We start from the raw sequence: 25,221 nt of genomic DNA on the forward strand, positions 1-25,221 counted from the left end.
AAGGACCTTTCTATTAGGCCTCATGCACATGGCCATTCCTCGGCCGGGCCCATATTGCAGCCTGCAAATGGAGGATCCACAATATGCGGGCACCGGCCGTGTGCACACCGCATCACGGATGTCAACCGATTCACTTGAATGGGTTCGCAATCCATAAGGTCCGGTGTGGAGGCACGGAAGGACCCACGGAGTGTGCCTCCACACCGTAAAAAAATGGAACTTTTTTTTTTTTTTTGTAGTGGGGACAGATCATGGACACATTCAAGTTGAATGGGTCTGGATCCGTCTGTGGCAGCCGCACGGTTATTGCCCGTACATTGGGGAAGACAAATTGCGGTCCTCAATGCACAGAACGGCCGAGTGCAGGAGACCTTACACAGAGAAGAGGGCGACTTTAAAATCGATCCGCTCACTAATATTATGCTCCACCTTGACTTTGGGAGTCTTGAATTAAAAATGTTGTTTTAGATGTTGTAATCTTATTTGTTCTGTGTTTTTTTTCCTTTCAGATTAAGCATCGGTCATCCCTTCATTTGGAAGTCTTAAGTTACACTACCTGGACACCTGAACGTTTTCCTGTTTCTTTTCCACCTGGAAGCACAGTATATAAAAAAAAAGAATATATAACTATATACATATAAACTGAACCCCCAAAATGACTTCAGAACTTGAGAGCAGCCTCACCTCTATGGACTGGCTTCCCCAGCTGACAGTAAGAGCTGCCATTCAAAATGCTGACTCCAACCAGAACACCCACGGATCTGGGATCTCCAAGAAGAGCGCCCTCATCGACCCCAACACAACACTGGACCAGGAGGAAGTACAGCAGCACAAAGACGGCAAGCCCCCCTATAGTTACGCCAGTCTCATTACTTTTGCTATCAACAGTTCACCAAAAAAGAAAATGACTCTTAGTGAGATTTACCAGTGGATCTGTGATAATTTCCCCTACTATAAGGAGGCTGGAAGTGGCTGGAAGGTAAGTGCTCTGCACGTACGACTGATTTTCAGCCTATAGTCTCCATATTGTAGTTCTGCTACCTTCAGAATAGGTGTAGTTGCCTAATCATACAGGTTATCCCCCTCCTCAATGATTCAAGACAATACATTCAGGCTGCCTGCAGTCACCACTAGAGGGGGCTTGCTACACTGTTACTGAGCTCAACATACAAACATTATGTTGTAAGAGGAGCCCTCTAGTGGGGACTTCAGGTATGTCTTTGAACACTGTCTGACTATGTGGAGCTCTGTATATTAAATACAAGCCTACCACTTCCTGCGCAGTTCCATAGTGGTACAGTGCTGAGATTGCGTAGGCCGAGGAGCTGTTTTGCCCCATCAGCAGTAGTTTTGGTGCGCATCTATCAGCACTTCTGCAACAACATTGTGGGGTGCTGATGATGGGGTGCAAAGCAGCCGAGGGCTTAAAGGGAGTCTGTCATCATCAGCAGTCATATAAACTAAGTCCATGTTTAGATAGGCTTTGCTCATCTGAATCCAACCCTGTATATGCTCCTTCTTAATTGTTCCCTGCTTCGGGGGCAGACAGGGCCAGGGAAATTGACTTAGGGTTGAATATGTATTAAGAAATTAACACAAAGTTTGACGTTACTTTTAAGTGTTCCGTGCAATCTATGGTCACATGTTATGGCCAAATCATTATTAAAGAGGTTTTCCACTCTTACTATTGAAGGCCTATCCTCAGGATCATCAATATTTGATAAGCAGGGGGCAACCCCATGCACCTCCTGCACTAAGCTATAGCATTTCTTCACAGCTTAAAAAGATAACTTATTACTGGTGTCTGTAATCATATAGTGTGCCTGTGAATAAAGCAGTAATATGTAGATTATTTTTCTAAGCAGATCTCAATGCGGTAAGGCTACAGTAAGTAGTGTATATGATATGTAGATGCTAGGACACAGCTCTGCACTCATCATGCTGATGTCTATCCCTGTCAATCAAGGGGACGGGGAGTGTGCAGAGCACTGGGGGTGTTACAGAGCAGTTCTCCAGGGAGAACCGCCATTTGTGCTCCAACTTGATCATTTGCAAAAAAACACTGATATCTCTGCATCTGTGCAGCGTACAGACAAAAGAAAGCTATAATTTTAATCAGGATAATGAGCCATAGCAGGCAGTCTAATAGGGTTGATCATTCTGACAGAGCCCGATAAACACGACTGTATTTTTGGTCCGTGTCCGATCTGTGTTTTTTTGCGGATCGCACACAGACCCATTCATTTCTGTGGTTCTGCAAAAAAAAAAAAAAAAGACAGCAGGCAGATGTCATCTGTGCTCTATTCGCATCTGTGCAGCTGGACAGCACATTATAGATCCAGTCCTGTTCTTGTCTGTTTTGTTACAATGAGTCCTGTAAAAGTTGTGGATTGCAATCAGACGGCATCCGTATTTTGCAGAGCGGATCTGTTGTGAGGCCCACCCCACCCCTTTCTGATGTTGAGGACACATCCTAACGATATGCTATCAATGTCCCAGATGGGAAAGCCAGTTTAAAAAAAAAAAAAGGCCCATCCGTTCTCCCGACATGTCTGTTTTAACATAGTAAATACTTGCATTTCCCTTGAAGTAAGAATTCTGGAGAATCTTTTCTTTTGATTTTCCTCTGTTATTCCTCCTGGAAATATATGAATACATTAACTACTGGACACTACCATCCCTCCACATCATGCTGTATCCACTGATTGATATAGCGCGCGCACACACACAGTTTTCAGAAGGACTGCTTGTGTTCTCATGGTGGCTTTTTTTTTTTTTTTTTTTTTAAAGTAATGTTTAAAACGCCTAAAATTCTGCTGTTATGCAGAAAGATGATTGTTTTGTCTCCCATCTATCAGAATAACACAAAGCAGCGTATACTATGGCCTGTGGGGAAGGTGCATACCTTTACTGACGAGACCCGGCGTGCACCCAGCATATAAATAGCTCTGGGCTCCGCTTCTACAAATAGAGCAATCCCCAAACTGCACACGCCACAAACCAGAAAAATGGAGTGCCCTGCGTGTACCTGGACTTGGGTCATACTGTTACAGGGGCGCAGATTAACACTCCCTTGTCCTTTAAAGAGGGTCACGAATCCTGGATAGTACGCTGGAGCGCACCCAGGGGGATCATTGCACCTGGGTATTTCAATGTCACATATTCACGTTGACCGGGCACAAGTATTCATGTCAGTACTGCCAGCCTTTATTTTATGTGCATTAAAGGGGCTTTCTGCTGACATGATGAATAGGGGGTGCAGCGGTAGCGGTGCACCCGGCCTTATTGTCTGGGGGGCACATGAAGACACCAGTATTATATTCTGCACATGGTAGATGGCGAGCTTCAGTGTACTCCTCCTCTAATATTGGCGTATAAGCTTCTGTTATCTCTCCCGCACTGCAGAGACCGTCTGTGAGTAAAATGACGCGCGGTGTGGATTTTAAACTCTTTGGATTTTTACTGCAGGTTTTTCATTCCAGCACAATGTAGCTGGATCTGATTTGGTGGCCTAGACCAAAGAGATAATTTTGTCCCATCGGAGGGGGTCACCCCCAATGGGTTCACACACTGCATGAAGTCCCAGTCCTCGCGTGTCTTTGTCATTGGGGTTGTGCGCTCTTGCACTGAAGCCGACACCCGCACATTTACTTCATATTGTTTGCTGGATACATTTTTATATTTTTTTTTTATTTGTCCTTGAGATATTCCATAAGATAACGGAGACAGGTTCATCTCACAGTAGCGTTATGAAATCCGGCAGAGGAACAGCCTCACCGTATGCAGCATAGCCGGATAATGCCGGGAACCACCGGATCCCTGTTCAAAACAATGGCATCCAGATGCTTTCGGCTGGACAGATACCGCTGGAGCGTTTATGCCGGAGCAGGTGGCTGGATTTCTTTATGCTAATGAAATCTTTAGCATTAGGGAGTCTTCTCTGTCTCTGCATCATCCATGTTGCATCGCTGTTGATCATCACGGTCTAAAAGCTGGACATCCCATTTAACGTCTCTCTGCTGTACCGAGGTTGTCCTAGAAGGAGTCGTGTGAGACATCATTCTGTTTTGATGATGGGAGTAGTAGTATATGACGTGTAGCCGTATACTGATTTGTCAATGTATTTTTCCCTCATACCCAGTAATAATAACGTGTAGACTTTGCTCGGCACAGAGATCTGAGCGCATTTCATTAGACGGAATATAATATTACAGATTAAATGCAGATCTGCAGCTGGATGGGAAAAGACCTAGTCCAGGCGCCCTCACAGATGAGAATAATCCGGGTAAGCCCGCATGGTCCAGCCGCCATAGGCTACATGATGTGCAGGAAACCTGTGCAGTCGGACATGGTGGTCTTAGGCTTCCTGCATACTTGTGGACTATGAGCGGTTCTTCTGTGCGCGTTCTCGTGTGGGAAAACCGCAACATAGTAAAGTACCAAATCACATAGACCACACATGTAATATAACAAAGTATCTCTTTATTGAAACACAATGTAACAATAAACACATATAAAATCTTGTGGATGAGTGCTGTGATAGAGACCAGTAAGGTGCATCCAATAATTATATAATGATAAAGTGACCAAGACGGCAAGAGCCAGGGATTACGTAGAGAAAACCACTCCGACTACTGAGTAAAAGGTTGCACCCACCTTAGCTGGCCCATACGGGTATCAAAATATTACATTACATGTGTGGTCTATGTGATTTGGTAGAGAGGCTTTCGTGTGTCCACACACAAGTGATAGGGTTATGCTCTTGTTGGTGGTATTTAGTTTTTTTTTTAACATAGTAAAGTACCAGCAAACTTTATCATATTAGGCAAATCAAATGTACACTTTGAGTGTAAATTGACCTGCGTGGAAAGTGAAGTCCGCAGCGTGTCAGTTCTTTGTATGTGTCTTATGTAGATTTCACCCCTTTCATTGCAAGCGTGAGATCTGCTACAAAAACTGCAAGTAACACATGTGAATTTTGGTGCGGCTATGATAGTTAATGCATACAAATCCGTGCCGAAATTTGTGCGTATTTTCCGATTGTAAACCTGTGCCAGCGTTGTTCAGTGCCACACCTGCCCACAAATGCCCAGGCCCTTAATACTGGTCATACTACCCGGCACCCGTATTACTTCTAATGCCCGCATGGCACCCGCTACATCTTCCCGACGCGTGGATCAAAACATCCTGCTGCCGGGGAGTGGGCAGGTGGGTTATGTGCAGCCAATAGCAGGCCTCGACGTGAAAGAGTGTCCCTAGTATCGCAACTTGTTCCTGTCGCGGTCCCCCCCCACCCCCCCTTTTTTTTTTTATTTTTGATCCGTGCGACAGGGAGATGCAGCGGTGGCCGTGAGGGCATCAGAAGCGACACGGAGAGCGGGGCAAGTGTGGCCAGTATGAGGGGTCTGGGCATTTTGTGGGGCATTATAGGGGTTGGATAACTCAATTGATGTAAGTTGGTGTAACCAGCAATACATCAGACGACCTGTGGACAGGTACAGGACTGTCTGGTTTTGTCCTGTGTGTTTAAAATCACCTTTTAAAATTTCCTTTTTTTCCCTAAATCAGTTTTAAGAAAGGGAGAAAGCTAGGATCTTCCAGGAGGCCGTGGCCATTTCTGGGAAGAATGTCCCATTGCTGGTGGCATGCTGCATAGGTCAGAAGGAACCCCAGGTGCTGACGTACGGGGTCTGTGAATTGCCTCGTCCATGAGCTCAAAAAAATCTTGTATAAAAGGACCCCTCCCCCACCGTAAACTTCATGGGCCATGCTATAAAAATACAGCAGCTGGTTGTAGCCATTAGATGACTATATAGTTTTCATCCAGTGCTCCCAGCAGACGTCCCGACGGGGGAAGATTTCCTCCTGAGAGTGAAAGTTTCCAGATGTGCAGCTCCCAATCCTGCATCTGTGAGGGCCACGGCCAGGAATGTGAGAGCGGTAGAGAGCTGAAATATAACCCCCGTCCCTGAGGCCTCTATGACGCAGCATCGGGGCGCTGCATGACAACACAGTAAAGGGTAACCCCCCCCCTTCCCTTATCGATTAGAAGGGTTTCTTCACATAAATTGAATGGAAATTCCTAGTATTTTAAAACTAATTTTGAATTTATTTTTTTAAAGGGATTACAAAATATGGCTGCTTTCTTCCAGAACAGCACCGCACCCCTCCACAGGTTGTGTGCAGTATTGCAGATCAGACCCATTTGAGTTGGTGCTGTTTTTGAAAGTAAGCAGCCATTTTTATTTTAAACCCTGAACAAGCCCCTTATGTGTATTTAAAATATTACATTTCTCGGACAAAACATGTTTCAGTTTGTAGACTGAAAAAAAATATGCTTCTTTGTGTAGCTCTGCCTCTTGCTGCTACATACTTGTTGTTATGGCGCCCCCTAGTGTTCTTTTGATTCCCTCTCAGAATGTCCACCGACATGTGAAGATGGGACTAAACTACTGAGCATGTATGACCACTGGCATAGGTGGGATCTCCAAGAGGGGAAAAACACTAGAGGGCACCATAACAGCAATATCTACACACCGAGATGTTTTTAATTTAGATTATTTGCATTTTTTATTTTATTTCGTGTGATCTGCCATAGTCAATTCACGGGTCAACCCCTTTTAAGTAGAAAAGGTATAAATCACTTGGCTACAGAGCCACTTCCAGGACCAAAATGCATTTTTGTTAGTGATTCTGCTCGGATTTAGTACCGTTATCTTTCATGTCTGCCTGAGAATTGTTCATTTACGTTTCCTTTTTTAAGAAGCTTTTCTGCATTTTTCGAGGCTCTTGTCTCTGTCTGGATTTCTCGGGGCTTTTAACATTTCTTCACAACCAACATAAAGAATTCCAATGCTTTTAATACTGGGGAGGGGACGCACTGGCCACCAATGCTTTTAATACTGGGGAGGGAGGGGGGTGCCGCACTGGCCACCAATGCTTTTAATACTGGGGAGGGAGGGGGGGGGGGGGCCGCACTGGCCACCAATGCTTTTAATACTGGGGAGGGAGGGGGGTCTGGCCCCTGCTGCCAGGCAGCCCCCGATCAGGGGGCTGAGATCCGCACAATTAAGGGGGTTTATTGTGCGGATCACAGCCCCCTGTAAGAGATCGGGGGCTGCCAGGCAGCAGGGGGCAGTTATGTACACAGTTCTTAGTATATTCTAACTTGAAGCCTCCCCATCACCATGGGAATGCCTCTGTGTTAGAATATACTATCGGATCTGAGTTTTCACGATCCTGAAAACTCAGATCTGAAAAAGCTGTTATGCAGACGGATCCGCACTGAACGGATACCATCTTTTGCATGTATAGGTGCGGATCCGTCTGTGCAGATACCAGACGGATCCCCACCTAGCGCAAGTGTGAAAGTAGCCTAATAAGACCTGTTCTGTCTTTGAATTGAAATGCAGAGTACCTTCAGTTTTTTTTTTTTTTTTTTATTTGTGGATCTATTGAAATGAATGTAAAAAAACTGAATGTAAACGGAAAAAGAACCCCTAAGAAAGGATCCAGTAGGAGCTTTGCTATTGTAAATGAGACGGGTGCGCACAGGATACGGTATATACTGCATTGGAAGTCATTTGTAGAACCATAAAGCCACGTGCAGGTTTGGTGGACTTGTTTGTGGATCTGCTGCGAGATCTGCAGTAACATTATTCCACCTTTTACAGCAAGTCTTCAGCTTTTCATTAGTTTGCAAACACAATGTGCATGTAAAGTAGTTTACTAGAGGAGCTGTACCTGTCCCCGCAGGGCACACTGGTACCTGATGGCATTATCGGGGCATCTCTGTGGTAACCAAACAATTGTGCATTCAGTCTTTCTCGTCCAGTGGGTGATCAGGGCACATTGAGGGTGATGCTTGGGTCTGGTTATGGTATATTTTTTGCTGTGATCGTTTTATTGGCAAAAATTATCTTTTCGCCTGCAATGTCTCTGATGTAAATCCAGATATATCAAGACCGAGCTGCACTTTGGTCTAATCAGGACCTCTATGGAGTCATACTTGGTGATAGAAGCAGGGATGAGGAATCCTATAGTGGTGTGCGGTGGGTATAGACGGTAGTATATCTCCTGGTTATTTAGCATATGGGCAGAAACTCTCTAACAGCCTCCATGTCTATTCCTTTTGTGCTTACCTTGCGGGGTAGTTTTTACACATGTGGCGGTATTAAAGTTTTTCTAAGCTATATGTGGTCTGGTATGTGATTCAGTTTCTTCTTATTTCTCACAGATTGATACTTGCTCTGCTACCTTTCCAGATGCCGTCCTCCCCACCATCATCCTGTCCATTAATATGGAGACATGTTAGGTTGTGGTACTCTCATCTTTGTGGTTTTATATGGTAGCATTCAGTTTCAAAGACTCCATTGCCCTCACGATCAATGCGGCCGGAGGCCGGGGATACGAGATAAAACACATGGCCGTGGCGGGGAGCACCTGTCTGCATGCACTGGAGACACTACTTTTAATAACCATAGGGTCGTGACAGCTGTGCTCCTGCAAGTGGGTTTTTATAATGGGACCACTGGTCTGGGAAATAGCAGTGTTTTATAGATGCGGTGTGTAACACGGCACCTGAGGTGCAATTAAATGTGGTCCACGAGGTGTCACTTGGTGGATGTGATCACGTAAACATGGCAGCGATGGAACATCTGACCTTCAGCTCTGGTCTGCGGAGTTGACATATGTCCATTCATCCTCTGGTTTCAATTGTTGCCTGTGCCAGTCATAAATCTCAGTATAGTTAGACCCTGGCACTGATGAATGCAATTATCGCTTGCGCGTGCCTTGGCAGCCGCAGCTCTTTATTTTTCCTCTGTTGCCAGGATATCATGGCAGATATCTCCTTTTCACAGGGGCTAGGAGCAAAGGAGGCAGATCTCCGCTGATTCTCTGTGCTGTGACTCCGCAGCAGCCATATGCTTGCCAAGAATCCTCTCAAATCAGGACATCCGCTCCTAGCCTGCAGAAAAAATGTGTCGTCACTGAAGGAGTTAAAATGCACTCATTGACAAATTAACGCACCCAAGACAGAAATGTCGCATTGCTGCAGAACTTGGCAAGCGTCTATGGCTCGGGCAGATATGTAAATGGTTACAGGGGTGGTATCATAAGACACTGGGTCTTAGCACAAGGGTGTAAAAGGCTTCCTCCACTGCCCTAAGAAAAATGCTTTCAGAGGCTACTTTTGGGTAGTTTACCTCTTGGTGAGAGATTGACTGCTAGACATGCCTCTACAATGCACTCATAGACATTTTGCCCAGTTGACAGACTTTAGAGGGGACACACCATTGGACCGAGCGAAGCAGGATTGTCTTTTTGACAAATTGGTAGCCATCTAGGCCATACTGACCTAGACACCTACAGGGTGTTGGGAGCAGTGGTTAGGTGAGTGCAAACGGGCTACAGAAGGCCCATAAAGACCACCAGTAAAGAGGATTGTTTGATCCTCGAACGAGCAGCTCCCATAGTTTTGTTGCTCACCATCCAGACGCAGGTGGCACCTTCATTACACCACCCTGTCTCTGCCAGCATCACTTAGCAGAAGGAAATTTGGTGTCATGGCGCCAATTAACCTGCCATTGACAGCCAGCCACTGTCACCGTAGTTTGCACTGATGTTCTCAACGAGAAGACTGGACTGTTATGGGCTTGGAACTGTATGGTCATTAGCAACAAATCCAGGTTCTGCTTGGGATCTGATGACGGTCGGGTTAGAGTATGGAGGCCTGGTGGTCTGTGCTTCATTCCTGCCTTTGGTGTTGAACAACACAGAGCTCCATGTGCCTGTGTGATGATCTGGGAAGCCATTGCAAAGTCAGTCACCCCTAGTAGTGGTACAGGGGACACTAATATCCTGCGGCCACATGTGTCCCTCTTATATGGCAGGACTTCCAACCGGCATTTTTCAGACTGATAATGCTCGCCCCACACATCACGGATTTCCCAGGAATGTGGCCTCCAGATTACAACACTTTCTTGGCTGGCCGGTCACTAGAATCATCTCCAGCCAATCATTTATGGGACCATCTTGGACACCAGCTTCAGTAACCTACCAGTGTGCAGGATCTACAAGCCCAACTACAACATCTGTGGACAAACGTGCTGCAGGATACCATACAGAACCTGTATGCCTCTAAACCCTATAGCAGTGATGGCGAACCTATGGCACGGGTGCCAGAGGCGGCACTCAGAGCCCTCTCTGTGGGCACCCACACCCTGGAAAAAGTCTATGGTGTACCAATATACCTTAGACTTTTCCTGCCATTCAGCAGCGCAGGGCGCACTATGAATGGCACAGGCAGCGCACTGAATGTAGGCAGGGTATTGTAGATAAATGATAAAGTACATGGAAGATATTCTATACTGGACTGTAGTATTCAAGGTAAATTGCTGTGTTGGCAGTTTGCGATAAATAAGTGGGTTTTTGTTGCAGTTTGGGCACTCGGTCTGTAGAAGGTTCGCCATCACTGCCCTATAGTATCTCATCTTGTATCCAGGCTAGAGGCGGCCAAGGGGGTCCTAGAGCCTCCTTTCAATTGTACTTTTCCCAAATAACCTTTTCCTTTCCCTCTAATATTGTAATCATGAATACGAATGAATGCTAGTAGTCTGCAATAATGGTCCATCTGGTTGTTACCAGGTGGGGGTATGTCCCCGCACAGTCAGACACTATCTGTTGGTGCTGCCAATGTCAGTGTGCAGGGACTGTAATACTGCAGAGGGGGGCCAAATGAATAGATTTCTTATTAATTGTACAACATTTTATAACTACTGGAGCTGGGGGCCGGAGAACAGTGAACGCACCGGCCCCCAGCTCCTCCTCCCAGTTCCTTCCCGCTATTTTCTATTAATCTATTAATTGTACAATGGGGGCTGTGGATGGCACTGTTATGGGGTGGGGGTCTGTGGATGGCACTGTTATGGGGTGGGTGGGGGTCTGTGGATGGCACTGTTATGGGGTGGGTGGGGGTCTGTGGATGGCACTGTTATGAGGTGGGGGGGTCTGTGGATGTCACTGTTATGAGGTGGGGGGGGTCTGTGGATGGCACTGTTATGGGGTGGGTGGGGGTCTGTGGATGGCACTGTTATGGGGTGGGTGGGGGTCTGTGGATGGCACTGTTATGAGGTGGGGGGGTCTGTGGATGGCACTGTTATGAGGTGGGGGGGGTCTGTGGATGGCACTGTTATGGGGTGGGTGGGGGTCTGTGGATGGCACTGTTATGGGGTGGGTGGGTGGGGGTCTGTGGATGGCACTGTTATGAGGTGGGGGGGTCTGTGGATGGCACTGTTATGGGGTGGGGGGTCTTTTAAAAGTATTTGGGCAAAAAGGCAGTTTCGGTTTCGGTCAAGGGGTATCCTGAATTTTCGGTTTCAGTTTCGGACCAGAATTTTCATTTCGGTGCACCCCTAAACATAAGTACTCTTTCACACTTGCGGCAGAGGAATCCGGCATGTTCTAAGAGCTACGTTTTTTTCTGTTCGTTTTCGTTTTGGGGCAATGTAGGGGCTCATTTTTTGAGGGATGAGGTGACTGGTACCTTTTTGGGGGGGAATACGCCTTTTTGATCGCTTGGTGTTTCACTTTTTGTGATGTAAGGTGAGAAAAAAGCCCCCCCCCCCCCCCCCCTTTTTTTTTTTTTTTGTGTGTGTTTTTATCTGGCGGTCTTTATGGATGCGGCAATACCTAATGTGTGTGTGTTTTTGTTTGTTTGTTTTTTAACTTTATTTTTGTCCTACTCTGGGACTTCAAATTTTGGGAGTCTGATCCCCTCTGCAATGCATTACAATACATCTGAGTAATACACTAACAGGTTGCCTAGGAGAGCATGCCTGGGGCTGGATCTCCTCGGCTTCTGTAGAAGGCAGGTCCCAATGCCTTGCAAGGAATTGGGCAGCCTTCTCATCCATTGCGTCCTCATCACCCGATGGGATTACTCACTGGCAGCAAACACCTTCTATTCCATTGTTTGCGCAGACCGCAGTATAGAAGGGGTTAATCCGCTGGCACCGGCTTTTACAGCGATGACTGCGGATACAGCAGGGGCCCGGCTGTCGGCCCGATCACAATGATTTAATAGTACATCAAATTGCCGCAAGTCACCTGCCTCTATGACGTACTATTACTTCATGTGTCAGGAAGGGGTTAAGTACTTAAAAAATAAAATAAAAATTTGGTGGCATTAACTCGACCGTATGCGTTTTGCAGTCTGCAAATTGCAGATCTGTAGAACACGGATACTAGCTGAGAGCGTTATGCATTTTGCAGATCAGCATGTTCAGCCTTTTGTTAAAAATGCCTATTCTTGTCTGCAAAACAGATAAGAATAGGACATATTATATATTTATTTTTTTAGGGCAGCGTAACGGACATACGGAGGCGTACAGAGCACAGAAGTGTTCCTCATCCGATCTGCAGAAAAGGTGGATTAAATGTGGACTGATAAAACGTCCTTAAAGGGTTTCTCCAGGAATTAAGAAAATGAAAATACTTTCATTAAATATTATCAAAAAATATTTATTATAAATATATTCCCAAATACCTTTCATTAGTTATAATGGCTTGTTTTGTCTAGGGAGCAATCAATAGGAGAAATAAAATAGCCGCTGTCCTATTAGTGCACACAAAACCTGTTCTAATCACACAGCAGAACAAGTTACTTCACAACACTGAGCTAAAGGGGCCCATCCTCCTCTCTATTCTGCTCTCAGCTGAAAAGCTTGTCATCTGTATTCAGGGTGACAGGTGGAGCAGAGATGGGGCAGCTCTTCAGCTCAGTGATGTCAAGTAACTTGTCCTGCTGTGTGATTAGGACAGATTTTGTGTGTACTAACAGTACGGCGGCCATTTTGTTTCCCCTGATTGCTCCCTAGACAACATGAGCCATTATAACTAATGAAAGGTATTTGGGGATATATTTATTATAAGGTAATTTGTACAGTAAGTATTTTCATTTTCTTAATTCCCGGAGATTCCCTCTAAGGCCAAATTCAGCTTTGTCCTTTGAAAAGGTTGTCTCATTTTATTTATTTATTTTATTTCACCGAAGTGCTGGAAGCCTGGTAAAATAATTAGGGATGAGCGAGTCGACTTCGGATGAAACTTCGTTAGAACACTGTACGGAGCGCTCGGTAAAAGGTTTTTAACAGTAGAAATTAATTTCTGATGTTATTATCTGAAGTCTCGCGAGACTTCGCGAAGTAATAACTTCACCTCATAGGAGCTAATACATTCTAATACTGTACCGAGCGCTCGCTCCATACATTATTCTAAAGAAGTGTTATGCGAATCGACTTCGGCTGTTTCATCCGCAGTCTATTTGCTCATCCCTAAAAATAATGTTAAAAAATGACCTTCTTTCCTCGGATGCAGCCAGTGCCACGTTGTTGCGGCTTCCATAGTGGTGTGTATCCCTTCTACCCATTGAATATCTTCAGCGGTGTATGGTACAAGACCAATGGCTGGCTGCAGATATCTGGGAAGTCGACCCTGCACCCAAAGGAATGTGTCAATGGCTGCGGCCTGAGGAAGAGAGTGGCAGCGCTAGAGGGGGCTCCGGATAGGAAGTTAATTTTTTAGTTTTTTCTAATTAGTAGAATGAAAAAAAAATAATAATAAAATGACAACCCCTTTAAGGGGTTAAACAGCCTGTCTGAGCAGGAGGTTCTGCAAAAACATTAAAGGAGTTTTCTGAGATTTTAATACTGATGACCTGTCTTCTGGATAGGTCATCAGTATCTGATGAGTGGGGGTCTGACACCTGGGACTCCCGCCGATCAGCTGTTTCAGAAGGAGGTGGTGCTCTTGTGAGCGCCGTGGCCTTTTCTCTACCTTTTCTAGGCCAGTGATGGCACATTCATCGGTCACATGGCCGAAGAGCAGCTCGGCTTCATAGAAGTAAAAGGGGCTGAGCACGATGCCATGCACAACAACGTACAGCGCTGCGCTTGGTAAGCACAGAGAAGGTCGCAACGCTCACAGGAGCACCTCTGCCTTACCAAACAGCTGATCGGTGGGGATCGGACCCCACCGTTCACATACTGGTGACCTACCCTGAGGATGGGTCATCAGTAAGAAAATCTCGGAAAACTCTTTTAAGCATTTTTTAAGTAAGATTTCATACATTGTCTTGCTGTAAAAAGTTTCTACAAAACTAAGAAACCCTGTTCATTATGTCATTATCTGCTCCCTGAGCTCCGATAGAGGGGGACGTGGCTGCAGATTGGGACTTGGGACACTCACATCCATATAGTCTTGTATATAGACAGCTCTCTGTATGGAGCGGGGCAATAAACCCCCATTCCAGCCAGCAGCTGCAGTCCGAATACCAGTACTTCTGATACTGCCCCCAAGTGACCATGAGACTGTACTGCATAGATGAAAGTGTGGACATTGATCTCGGGGACGCTCCTGGTCATTCACTGGGACATATTACACAGGCAGCTGTCGTCGCTGTGGATTCCTCTTTCCAGCTTGGTTGTACACTTTTAGGCTGGAGAAGATCTTTATGTGACTCTCGGATGTCGTCTGTATATTTGTACCGTCTACGGCTTCGCTCCTCTGTGTGTTTATGGATATTACAGTTTTGATCTGCATCCAGATCATATAAAGCATTAAACCTAGAAATAAATGCTACAGTATGTAGGAGATAATCTTTCCTACTCGGTTGGACTGCAGGGTTTTCTGCATGATTATGAACGTCACGCAGAAACCCTGAAAAGAACAAAGGGGTTAACCCTTTGGTGGCCGGGTGGTGGATAGGACAGTTTTTTGTGTTTTTTTTGTTGCAATTTTGGAATGTACAAATAAAACCTACACCACAAAACAAAAAAAAATCATATTTACCCCAATTCCTACATAGTTTTTGAAGGCAGACACATTGTCAAAATGCCACTCGGCACTTTATGCACACAGACACCTTTTTGATTTCAGTGTAATTTTTCATATTAATTGCATAAAAGTTGATACAGTCCTGATTGTTTAAGACCACTTGAAAAATGGCAAAAAAATCATATTTAGCATGGCTGGATCTTAACAAGGGGACACTCAACTATCTAGAACAAATGGATATTGTAAATGTATTCAAAGGATTTATTCACATTAAAATTGTTACATTCACATTTAATAAAACCCTAAGGGCTAACACAATAATAAAGCGCCAATGCATTAAATATCTAAATCGACCACTGGCTGAATGAATATCTCTGTAAGGAAGTATAACCCTTACATATGCACAGTCGTATATTCGAAGAGTTCTTGGAGGGGCAATGGTCTGCAAATTGAGGATTACTATGGCTATCCTCACATTTCAGTCATGACAGACCAGTGTGTTCCAGTCCTCAATATAGAATAAATGAATAAGTGCTACTCCGCCGAGGGTTAGATGGATAGTCTATGTAGCGGAGGTGAGCAATATTAGGTAGTTGTAATGTGCCAGTGACCCTTAGGCTATCGGTAAATAGCCGGACTTTGGTGTGGTATTTAGTATTTTGTAGTTCGGACTAGTATGTCCGATCAAGGTAAATGTGTAGATAGATTCAATGTATATTATCACGTGTATTTAGTACATTACCCTTCCACACGTCATATACGATGGTTTTGATCCTCCTAGACCGAATTCCTATCTTCATGCGGTCAGGACGCCAACTTGGTATGTAGGACCTTCCTGTTGAGACACGTGTTGTCTGGTCAGGTGGCCTATTGTGTCCACGTCATCCAATGTGGGGCGGAGTTTGAAAAAAGTATCAAGCGCTATAGCAGTTGAGCCGCTTATAGCAACTTGTGATGAGGCGCGCGCCTGTTGGTTAATCACTCCGCTACTAAACATGTAGGAACATCACACAGATGGTGATATAGTAGTGTGCCGCTAACCGCATCCAAAAGGAACCGCCGTATCTATACAGACTGTTCATACTGCATTATTTTCCGAATTATTTCGGTTTTTCAATATTTTTATTCGGCGGTTCATTGTGCGAGTCCTTTCCGCACATCACTTCACCCCTTTATCAATTTCAATTCACTCGTTGGTTTTATTTCTTGATTGAAATTTACAACTTTTTCCAGTCTTTCTATATTCTATTTCATTCTTGATTTTTATTCACAGTTGGATCCGATTCTAAATATTCCTAAAAATACCTTATATTGTGAAAAAGATATATTATTTTACTAAAATGAGAAAACTACTATAAAAACTTAGACCATGTTGGCGTTTGCATCATCCTCCTGGGATGTCTTTATACAGGTGCAGTGACATGGGTACATATAAATCGCTTATAGATCGCTTGTAATTGTAGATGTAATCGGAAAGGACTCGCACAATGAACCGCCGAATAAAAATATCGAAAAACCAAAATAATTCGGAAAATAATGCAGTATGAACAGTCTGTATAGATACGGCGGTTCCTTTTGGATGCGGTTAGCGGCACACTACTATATCACCATCTGTGTGATGTTCCTACATGTTTAGTAGCGGAGTGATTAACCAACAGGCGCGCGCCTCATCACAAGTTGCTATAAGCGGCTCAACTGCTATAGCGCTTGATACTTTTTTCAAACTCCGCCCCACATTGGATGACGTGGACACAATAGGCCACCTGACCAGACAACACGTGTCTCAACAGGAAGGTCCTACATACCAAGTTGGCGTCCTGACCGCATGAAGATAGGAATTCGGTCTAGGAGGATCAAAACCATCGTATATGATGTGTGGAAGGGTAATGTACTAAATACACGTGATAATATACATTGAATCTATCTACACATTTACCTTGATCGGACATACTAGTCCGAACTACAAAATACTAAATACCACACCAAAGTCCGGCTATTTACCGATAGCCTAAGGGTCACTGGCACATTACAACTACCTAATATTGCTCACCTCCGCTACATAGACTATCCATCTAACCCTCTGCGGAGTAGCACTTATTCATTTATTCTATATTGAGGACTGGAACACACTGGTCTGTCATGACTGAAATGTGAGGATAGCCATAGTAATCCTCAATTTGCAGACCATTGCCCCTCCAAGAACTCTTCGAATATACGACTGTGCATATGTAAGGGTTATACTTCCTTACAGAGATATTCATTCAGCCAGTGGTCGATTTAGAGATTTATTCTAGTTTTATTTAGTATGTCAATGCATTGGCGCTTTTTATTATTGTGTTAGCCCTTAGGGTTTTATTAAATGTGAATGTAACAATTTTAATGTGAATAAATCCTTTGAATACATTTACAATATCCATTGGTTCTAGATAGTTGAGTGCCCCCTGACTATCTATCATATCAATTTTTCCCCACTGCGACCAAGGGTAGGCCGCAAGGGTTGTGCACCGCATCCAGGTGGTATAGGAGGTTGCAGCCGCTGTACTATATACTCCCTTCTTTGGATCTTAACAAGGTTCCAAGTAGAGCTTCAACATGCAACAAGAAGAAATGGGAGTGAGACAAAACATTTTTTTGAGCATTCAATTTAATGAAAACAACAACGAATAAACTGAAACAGGCTGTTTTTCAGCTGATCAAAAGTTTAGGACCACACCTCCCAAAAAAACCTAAACCCCCCCCCACCCCCCAAAACAGAAATCCAACTTCCAAACATGAACTCCGTAATGAATACCTCCGCCGTTATTGTTTATCACTTCAAAAATTTGTTTCGGCATGCTTCATGCAAGCGTTTCCATGAGGTGAGTGGGAACATTTCTCCAAGTGGTCAAGACGGCCGCACGAAGGCCATCTACTGTCTGGAACTGTTGTCCATTTTTGTAAACTTCCCTTGCTATCCATCCCCAAAGGTTCTCAATTGGATTTAGATCAGGGGAACACGTAGGATGGGCCAAAAGAGTGATGTTATTCTCCTGGAAGAAGTCCCTAGTCCTGCGGGCATTGTGTACTGTAGCATTGTCCTGTTGAAAAACCCAGTCGTTACCACACAGACGAGGGCCCTCAGTCATGAGGAATGCTCTCTGCCACATCTGGACATAGCCAGCGGCCGTTTGATGCCTCTGCACTCCCGTAAGCTCCATTGTTCCACTGAAGGAAAAAGCACCCCAGACCATTATGGCGCCCCCTCCACTCTGGCACGTAGAAAACATCTCAGGTGGGATCTGCTTGTCATGCCAGTAACGTTTGAAACCATCAGGACCATCAAGGTTGAAAAAAATTCTCATCCGAGAATAAAACTTTCTTCCACCTTTTGAATGTCCCATGTTCGGTGCTCTCTTGCAAAGTCCAAACGAGCAGTTCTGTGGCATTCAAGGAGACGAGGTCTTTTGAAGACGTTTTTTGTTTTTGAAGCCCTTCAGTCTCAGATGCCCTCTGATGATTATGGGGCTGCAGTCAGCACTAGTAAGGGCCTTAATTTGGGTCGAGGATCGTCCAGTGTCTTGACGGACAGCCAATCGGATCCTGTGGCTCAGTGCTAATGAAATTTTTTGGGGTCTTCCACTTTACTTTTTTGTTCCATAACCCTCAGGATCATTTAAGAAATTCCAAATGACTGTCTTACTGCGTCCCACCTCAGCAGCGATGGCGCGCTGTGAGAGACCCTGCTTATGCAGTTCAACAAGCCGACCACGTTCAAAAAGGGAGTTTTTTGCCTTTGCCATCACAACGTGTGACTACCTGACAGGAAATGACAATAAATCCACATCTTTGCACAGATTTGGCCTTTTAAAGGCATGTGGTCCTAAAATTTTGATCAGCTGAAAAACAGCCTGTTTCAGTTTGTTATTTTCAATTAATTGAATGCTGAAAAAATGTTTTGTCACACTCTCATTTCTTCTTGTTGCATGTTGAAGCTCTACTTGGAACCTTGTTAAGATCCAACAATGTAAAATATGATTTTTTGCCATTTTTCAAGTGGTCTTAAACTTTTGATCAGGACTGTATTAATGATTAAAAATTAGACTGAAGCAGAAAGATACAGTGAGGAACAGAAGTATTTGAACACCCTGCTATTTTGCAAGTTCTCCCACTTAACAATCATTGTGGGTCTGAAATTCACATTGTAGGTGCATTCCCACTCAGACAGAATTAAAAAAAATCTGGAAATCGCATTGTATGATTTTTAAAGAACTGATTTGCCTTGCACTGCTGAACATACCGTAAGTATTTGAACACCTGAGAAACAGCAAGAATTTTGGCTCTCAAAAGACCTGTTACTGTGCCTATAAAGTCCACCTCTACTCCACGCCTTAATCTAACTTAGTAGCACCTGTCTGAGCTCTTTAACCGCCTCCGGACCGCCTAACGCAGATGTGCGGTCCGGAGGCGGCAGCCCTGCGCTCAACGACGCATATACGAGTCATCTCGCGAGGGCCGGGATTTCCTGTGAACGCGCACACACAGGCGCGCGCGCTCACAGGAACGGAAGGTAAGCGAGTGGATCTCCAGCCTGCCAGCGGCGATCGCTCGCCGGCAGGCTGGAGATCCGAATTTTTTAACCCCTAACAGGTATATTAGACGCTGTTTTGATAACAGCGTCTAATATACCTGCTACCTGGTCCTCTGGTGGTCCCTTTTGTTAGGATCGACCACCAGAGGACACAGGTAGGTCAGTAAAGTCGCACTCAACACCACACTACACTACACACACCCCCCCCCCCCCCCCCCCGGCACTTATTAACCCCTTATAAACCCCTGATCACCCATGATCACCCCATATAAACTCCCTGATCACCCCCCTGTCATTGATCACCCCCCTGTCATTGATCACCCCCCCTGTCAGGCTCCGTTCAGACATCCGTATGATTTTTACGGATCCACGGATACATGGATCGGATCCGCAAAACACATGCGGACGTCTGAATGGAGCCTTACAGGGGGGTGATCAATGACAGGCGGGTGATCACCCATATACACTCCCTGATCACCCCCTGTCATTGATCACCCCCCTGTCATTGATCACCCCCCTGTAAGGCTCCATTCAGACGTCCGTATGATTTTTACGGATCCATGGATACATGGATCGGATCCGCAAAACACATGCGGACGTCTGAATGGAGCCTTACAGGGGGGTGATCAATGACAGGCGGGTGATCACCCATATACACTCCCTGATCACCCCCTGTCATTGATCACCCCCCTGTAAGGCTCCATTCAGACGTCCGCATGATTTTTACGGATCCATGGATCGGATCCGCAAAACACATTCGGACGTCTGAATGGAGCCTTGCAGGGGGGGTGATCAATGACAGGCGGGTGATCACCCATATACACTCCCTGATCACCCCCTGTCATTGATCACCCCCCTGTCATTGATCACCCCCCTGTAAGGCTCCATTCAGATGTCCGTATGATTTTTACGGATCCATGGATACATGGATCGGATCCGCAAAACACATGCGGACGTCTGAATGGAGCCTTACAGGGGGGTGATCAATGACAGGGGGGTGATCACCCTGATCACCCCCTGTCATTGATAACTCCCCTGTAAGGCTCCATTCAGACGTCCGCATGTGTTTTGCGGATCCGATCCATGTATCCATGGATCCGTAAAAATCATACGGACGTCTGAATGGAGCCTTACAGGGGGGGTGATCAGTGACAGGGGGGTGATCACCCTGATCACCCCCTGTCATTGATGACTCCCCTGTAAGGCTCCATTCAGACGTCCGCATGTGTTTTGCGGATCCGATCCATGTATCCATGGATCCGTAAAAATCATACGGAAGTCTGAATGGAGCCTTACCAGGGGGGTGATCAATGACAGGGGGGTGATCCGGGAGTCTATATGGGTGATCACCCCCCTGTCATTGATCACCCCCCTGTCATTGATCACCCCCCCTGTAAGGCTCCATTCTGAATTTTTTTTGGCCCAAGTTAGCGGAAATTTTTTTTGTTTTTGTTTTTTCTTACAAAGTCTCATATTCCACTAACTTGTGTCAAAAAATAAAATCTCACATGAACTCACCATACCCCTCACGGAATCCAAATGCGTAAACATTTTTAGACATTTATATTCCAGACTTCTTCTCACGCTTTAGGGCCCCTAAAAAGCCAGGGCAGTATAAATACCCCACATGTGACCCCATTTCGGAAAGAAGACACCCCAAGGTATTCCGTGAGGGGCATATTGAGTCCATGAAAGATTGAAATTTTTGTCCTAAGTTAGCGGAAAGTGAGACTTTGTGAGAAAAAAACTAAAAAAATCAATATCCGCTAACTTATGCAAAAAAAAAATAATTTCTATGAACTCGCCAGGCCCCTCATTGAATACCTCGGGGTGTCTTCTTTCCAAAGTGGGGTCACATGTGGGGTATTTATACTGCCCTGGCTTTTTAGGGGCCCGAAAGTGTGAGAAGAAGTCTGGGATCCAAATGTCTAAAAATGCCCTCCTAAAAGGAATTTGGGCACCTTTGCGCATCTAGGCTGCAAAAAAGTGTCACACATCTGGTATCGCCGTACTCAGGAGAAGTTGGGCAATGTGTTTTGGGGTGTCATTTTACATATACCCATGCTGGGTGAGAAAAATATCTTGGTCAAATGCCAAATATTAAGCATGTTCATTCTCAGATGGGTGTAATGCAGGATAGGGACCGTGTAATATGTAACCTTTATTTAGTTTTGTGTGTGTGGTGCAAGTGTCTGGTGAACATCTGGGTTGGGGAATTAATAAAATCCTAATTAGCCACAGAGGGTGGTTAGATGAGCAAGTGATCAGGTTTTTATCCCTGTCAGTAACAGTCAGATAGCAAGTATTCTCTCTGATGGGATTGAAAACTTATGCAGAAGTCACTTACCCCTCCCCATGGGGTCATAAACATTTTCACAGGAGGACCTATACCTCTTCTCCTCTCCTTGCAGCCTGTCTGCACGTCCCGACTGACCACCCCTCTTTCTTCTCGCTGCCTGAGATCACAGCCCGCTGAAGGAGAGATTGAAGCTGCTTAAATGTTGTTTATCTTCAGCTCTGTATCTGCTTAGGTATATGAGCCAGGTCTTGTTTTAAAGCTGAGAACCAGAGGATTGTGGTGCTAGCAAAACAGACAAGAATAGGACATGCTGTGTTTTTTTTTTTTTTTTTTTTTTTTTTGCAGGGCCACGCAACGGTGCAACGGATGCAGACAGCACACTGAGTGCTGTCCGCATCTTTTGCGGCCCCATTAAAGTGAATGGGTCCACACCCGAGCCACCAAACTGCGGCTCGGATGCGTACCCGAAAAACGGTTGTGTGCATGAGGCCTAAGGCTTAATATGGGATATATGTGAAATTATGATCGAACGGAATGAGGAGATAAAGGAAGGGCAGGGATTTTTATTTTTTGTGCATGTTCTATATTTGTTGCTTCTTTAAAATTCATATGTCACCGGGGTAAGTGCCATGGACATTAGGGCGCCATGATGTCATATTCAATGGTTCTGCAAGTGTCTACCAAAGGGGTTTTCTGACTTTTTATAAAAAAATTATACTGATGACCTATCCTCAGGATCGTCCATTAGTATCTGATTGGCTGGTGGTGCTCCGACACTCAGGGTCCGCGCTGATCAGCTGTTTGAGGAGATCGCGACTCTCCACTGGGTGCTGCTGCCTCTTCACAGCTTACCAAGCACAGCGCTGTACATTGGATAGCGCCTATGCTTTGTATGGCAACTCAACCCCATTCACTTGAATAGGGCTGAGCAGCGCCTAGGCCACGTGACCGATGAATGTGACTTCAGTGGCCAGGGTAAGCTGCTTATAGGAGCGCGTGGTCTTCTCAAACAGTTGATTGGTGAGGTTCCCGGGTCTCAAACCCCCACCGATCAAATGCTGATGACTTATCCAGTATAACAAAAAGTTGGAAAATCCCCTTAAGTTGCTTAAAAGAAGTTAGCCCCCATTCCTAAAAAAACTGAACCATTTTTGGTCATTATGGGTCAGGGCTGAATGGAATTACGTTCCTCCACTTGGCACAGTACAAGACAAAATCCTTTTAACACATTATGAAAAAGACCATTTATTGCTACATGTGTGTGTCGGAGCTGTAATAACAGCCGTCTATGTTGTCACCAAGCTCTCCCAGATATAGATTTTTCCAGGAGAGATGGACTTGGGCTACTTTCACACTTGCACTTTCTCTTTCCGCTATTGAGATCAGTCACGCAAGCAGCGTTTTTCTGTCCGTGATGTGGTGTGGAGCAAGACTGATCCTGACACACAATGTTAAGTCAATGGGGACAGATCCATTTTCTTGGACACAATGGAAAACTGATCCATCCCCCATTGACTTCCAATGGAGTTCATGACTGATCCGTCTTGGCTATTTTAAAGATAATACAACGGTATTATCCTAACAGAAGCATTTTTGCTGATCCAGCAAAAACGCTGGTGTAAAAGTAGCCCAAGAAGGGATAACTGCAAAATTGTTTGGATTCCGACCAGTGGGATCCCTGGTGATCACAAGAGGTCCAGAGTACCCAATTTTAACATTGGCCGAGCATTCACGGTCTATAGGACTGCTGGAAATAGCCGAGTAAATGCATTCTCTGTAGTGCAGTCCTGCAGTTTTTCGGCTTCATACTTTCCTCTCAGTTTATTAACTACTTTTGGTGGAGCCAGAAGTACAGAACAGATAGAGAGCGATGTCTGCAGGATATGACTACAAGGAGTATGGTTGTTGTCTGTTACCATGGGGATTCATAATCCGCAAAGGAGCTGTAGAAGCAAAGCAATAGGACATTTTTAATTAAGACTTATTACAAAGTTTCTTTTATTTTTTTAGTTTATATTCATGTGAAATAATACAAAAAAATGTCTGGACTTGGCCTTTATGTAGAAATTCATTGTGAGAAAATGCTCTTTCCCAGTGCAGAACACAACGGATCATCTTGTAATTCCCAGCAGACTGCTGACTCTTCACATTTCTTTTCTTTTTTGTCTGCAGAACTCTATACGACACAACCTGTCATTGAATAAGTGCTTTCTGAAAGTGCCTCGGTCCAAGGATGACCCTGGAAAGGTAACGTTCACAGACCTGCCGTGTATAGTGAGGGCCAGGGATGTTACAGCCTCTTCTATAGCTTTCCAGAGGCAGAAAATGGGGTTTGACCGTCAGTTGCATGCAGTATCATTATAGACATCAGTGTGGCAAGGAGCCACAGGAACATTTTAAAGGGCCACGTATTACAGTTTATTTTTTAAGGAACAGTCCAACCAAAAAACTGATGTACATGACCTCTATATTTTGTTTCTGGATATACAGCTATTGCCTGGAGCAAAGGCATGACCGCAGTCCCAGAATTCATGGCCCATGATCCATGACTACTCCTGTTGCTTGGTCTCTATTTGAAGTTGTCATGATCTCCCTCCAGAAACCTGTATAGGGGCACACTGTAAAAGCTTTGGAACTGTTGTGGGAGCTTCCACTTCGTTTTCGGCTTTTGCCTGGAGTACTAGGGCCCGTTCACACGGTGGATTTTAAAGCGGAACATTGCTGTGGACAGCCATGAAATTCTGCCTGAAAATCTGCCAACTGGCTGCATCCAATACATCCCAATGGGAGGCAGCCCTGAGCATCGCGGCGTGGCGGCTTATAGACTCTGCTGTGCTGAGAAAGGACTTGTCCCTTCTGAGTGTGACCGTGGCTATAAGCCGCCCCTCCGCAGTCCTCAGTGCTGCCTCCCATTGAGATGTATTGGATGCAGAAAGGACACAGCCACAGGTGGGTTTTCGGCAGAATTTCCTTGCGGCTGTCCACACCAAAATACCACTGTAAAACCCGCTGTTTCATTTGGCCATTAAGGCACGGCCCAATTGTCAGAGGATGAACTTTCCTACGAATGCTCATTCCTAATAATCTGCCAGTCTATAGTTTCTGGGCAGCAGATCGTAGCCATCGCCTCTCCTCGTACAGTGGAGGTGATCGCTGCGTGAAAATACAGCTCCTCACCTCCACTAACAAGCAGGCAAGTGTAGGGAAGGAATGTGCTGATCTCTGCATATACAGTAAATGCAGCATTACTTTTTCCCTGCTTATCCTCCCATTGCCTGAATAAACGTGACGAGCAGTAGGAGTCTTCACTGGACTGTAGCTGTGGCAAATCCCCCTATCAGAAATGTACTGTTAGCACTGCCACCGGTGAATGAAGTTAACATATCATGTGTTCTTTGTTATTTGTAGGGTTCCTATTGGGCAATAGACACAAATCCAAAGGAGGATGCGCTGCCAGCACGGCCAAAAAAGAGGCCGCGATCTGGAGAGCGGGTATGTATAGTTCTGTATGGGTATATTA

The 25,221-nt window shown here is 45.1% G+C and overlaps 1 protein-coding gene across 1 annotated transcript in view; it reads left to right on the forward strand.

Moving 5' to 3' along the window:
• The window catches only part of FOXJ3 (forkhead box J3), a 97,246-nt gene that overhangs the window by 43,126 nt on the left and 28,899 nt on the right, over positions 1-25,221 (forward strand). The window contains exons 3-5 of the mRNA XM_044278391.1: positions 510-979; positions 23,874-23,948; positions 25,110-25,193. Coding sequence (XP_044134326.1) covers positions 656-979; positions 23,874-23,948; positions 25,110-25,193 — 483 coding nt within the window. The 5' untranslated portion in view covers positions 510-655. The remainder of the gene's footprint in view (positions 1-509; positions 980-23,873; positions 23,949-25,109; positions 25,194-25,221) is intronic.

Source organism: Bufo gargarizans, chromosome 2 (genome assembly GCF_014858855.1).
Source record: "Bufo gargarizans isolate SCDJY-AF-19 chromosome 2, ASM1485885v1, whole genome shotgun sequence".
Lineage (NCBI taxonomy): Eukaryota > Metazoa > Chordata > Amphibia > Anura > Bufonidae > Bufo > Bufo gargarizans.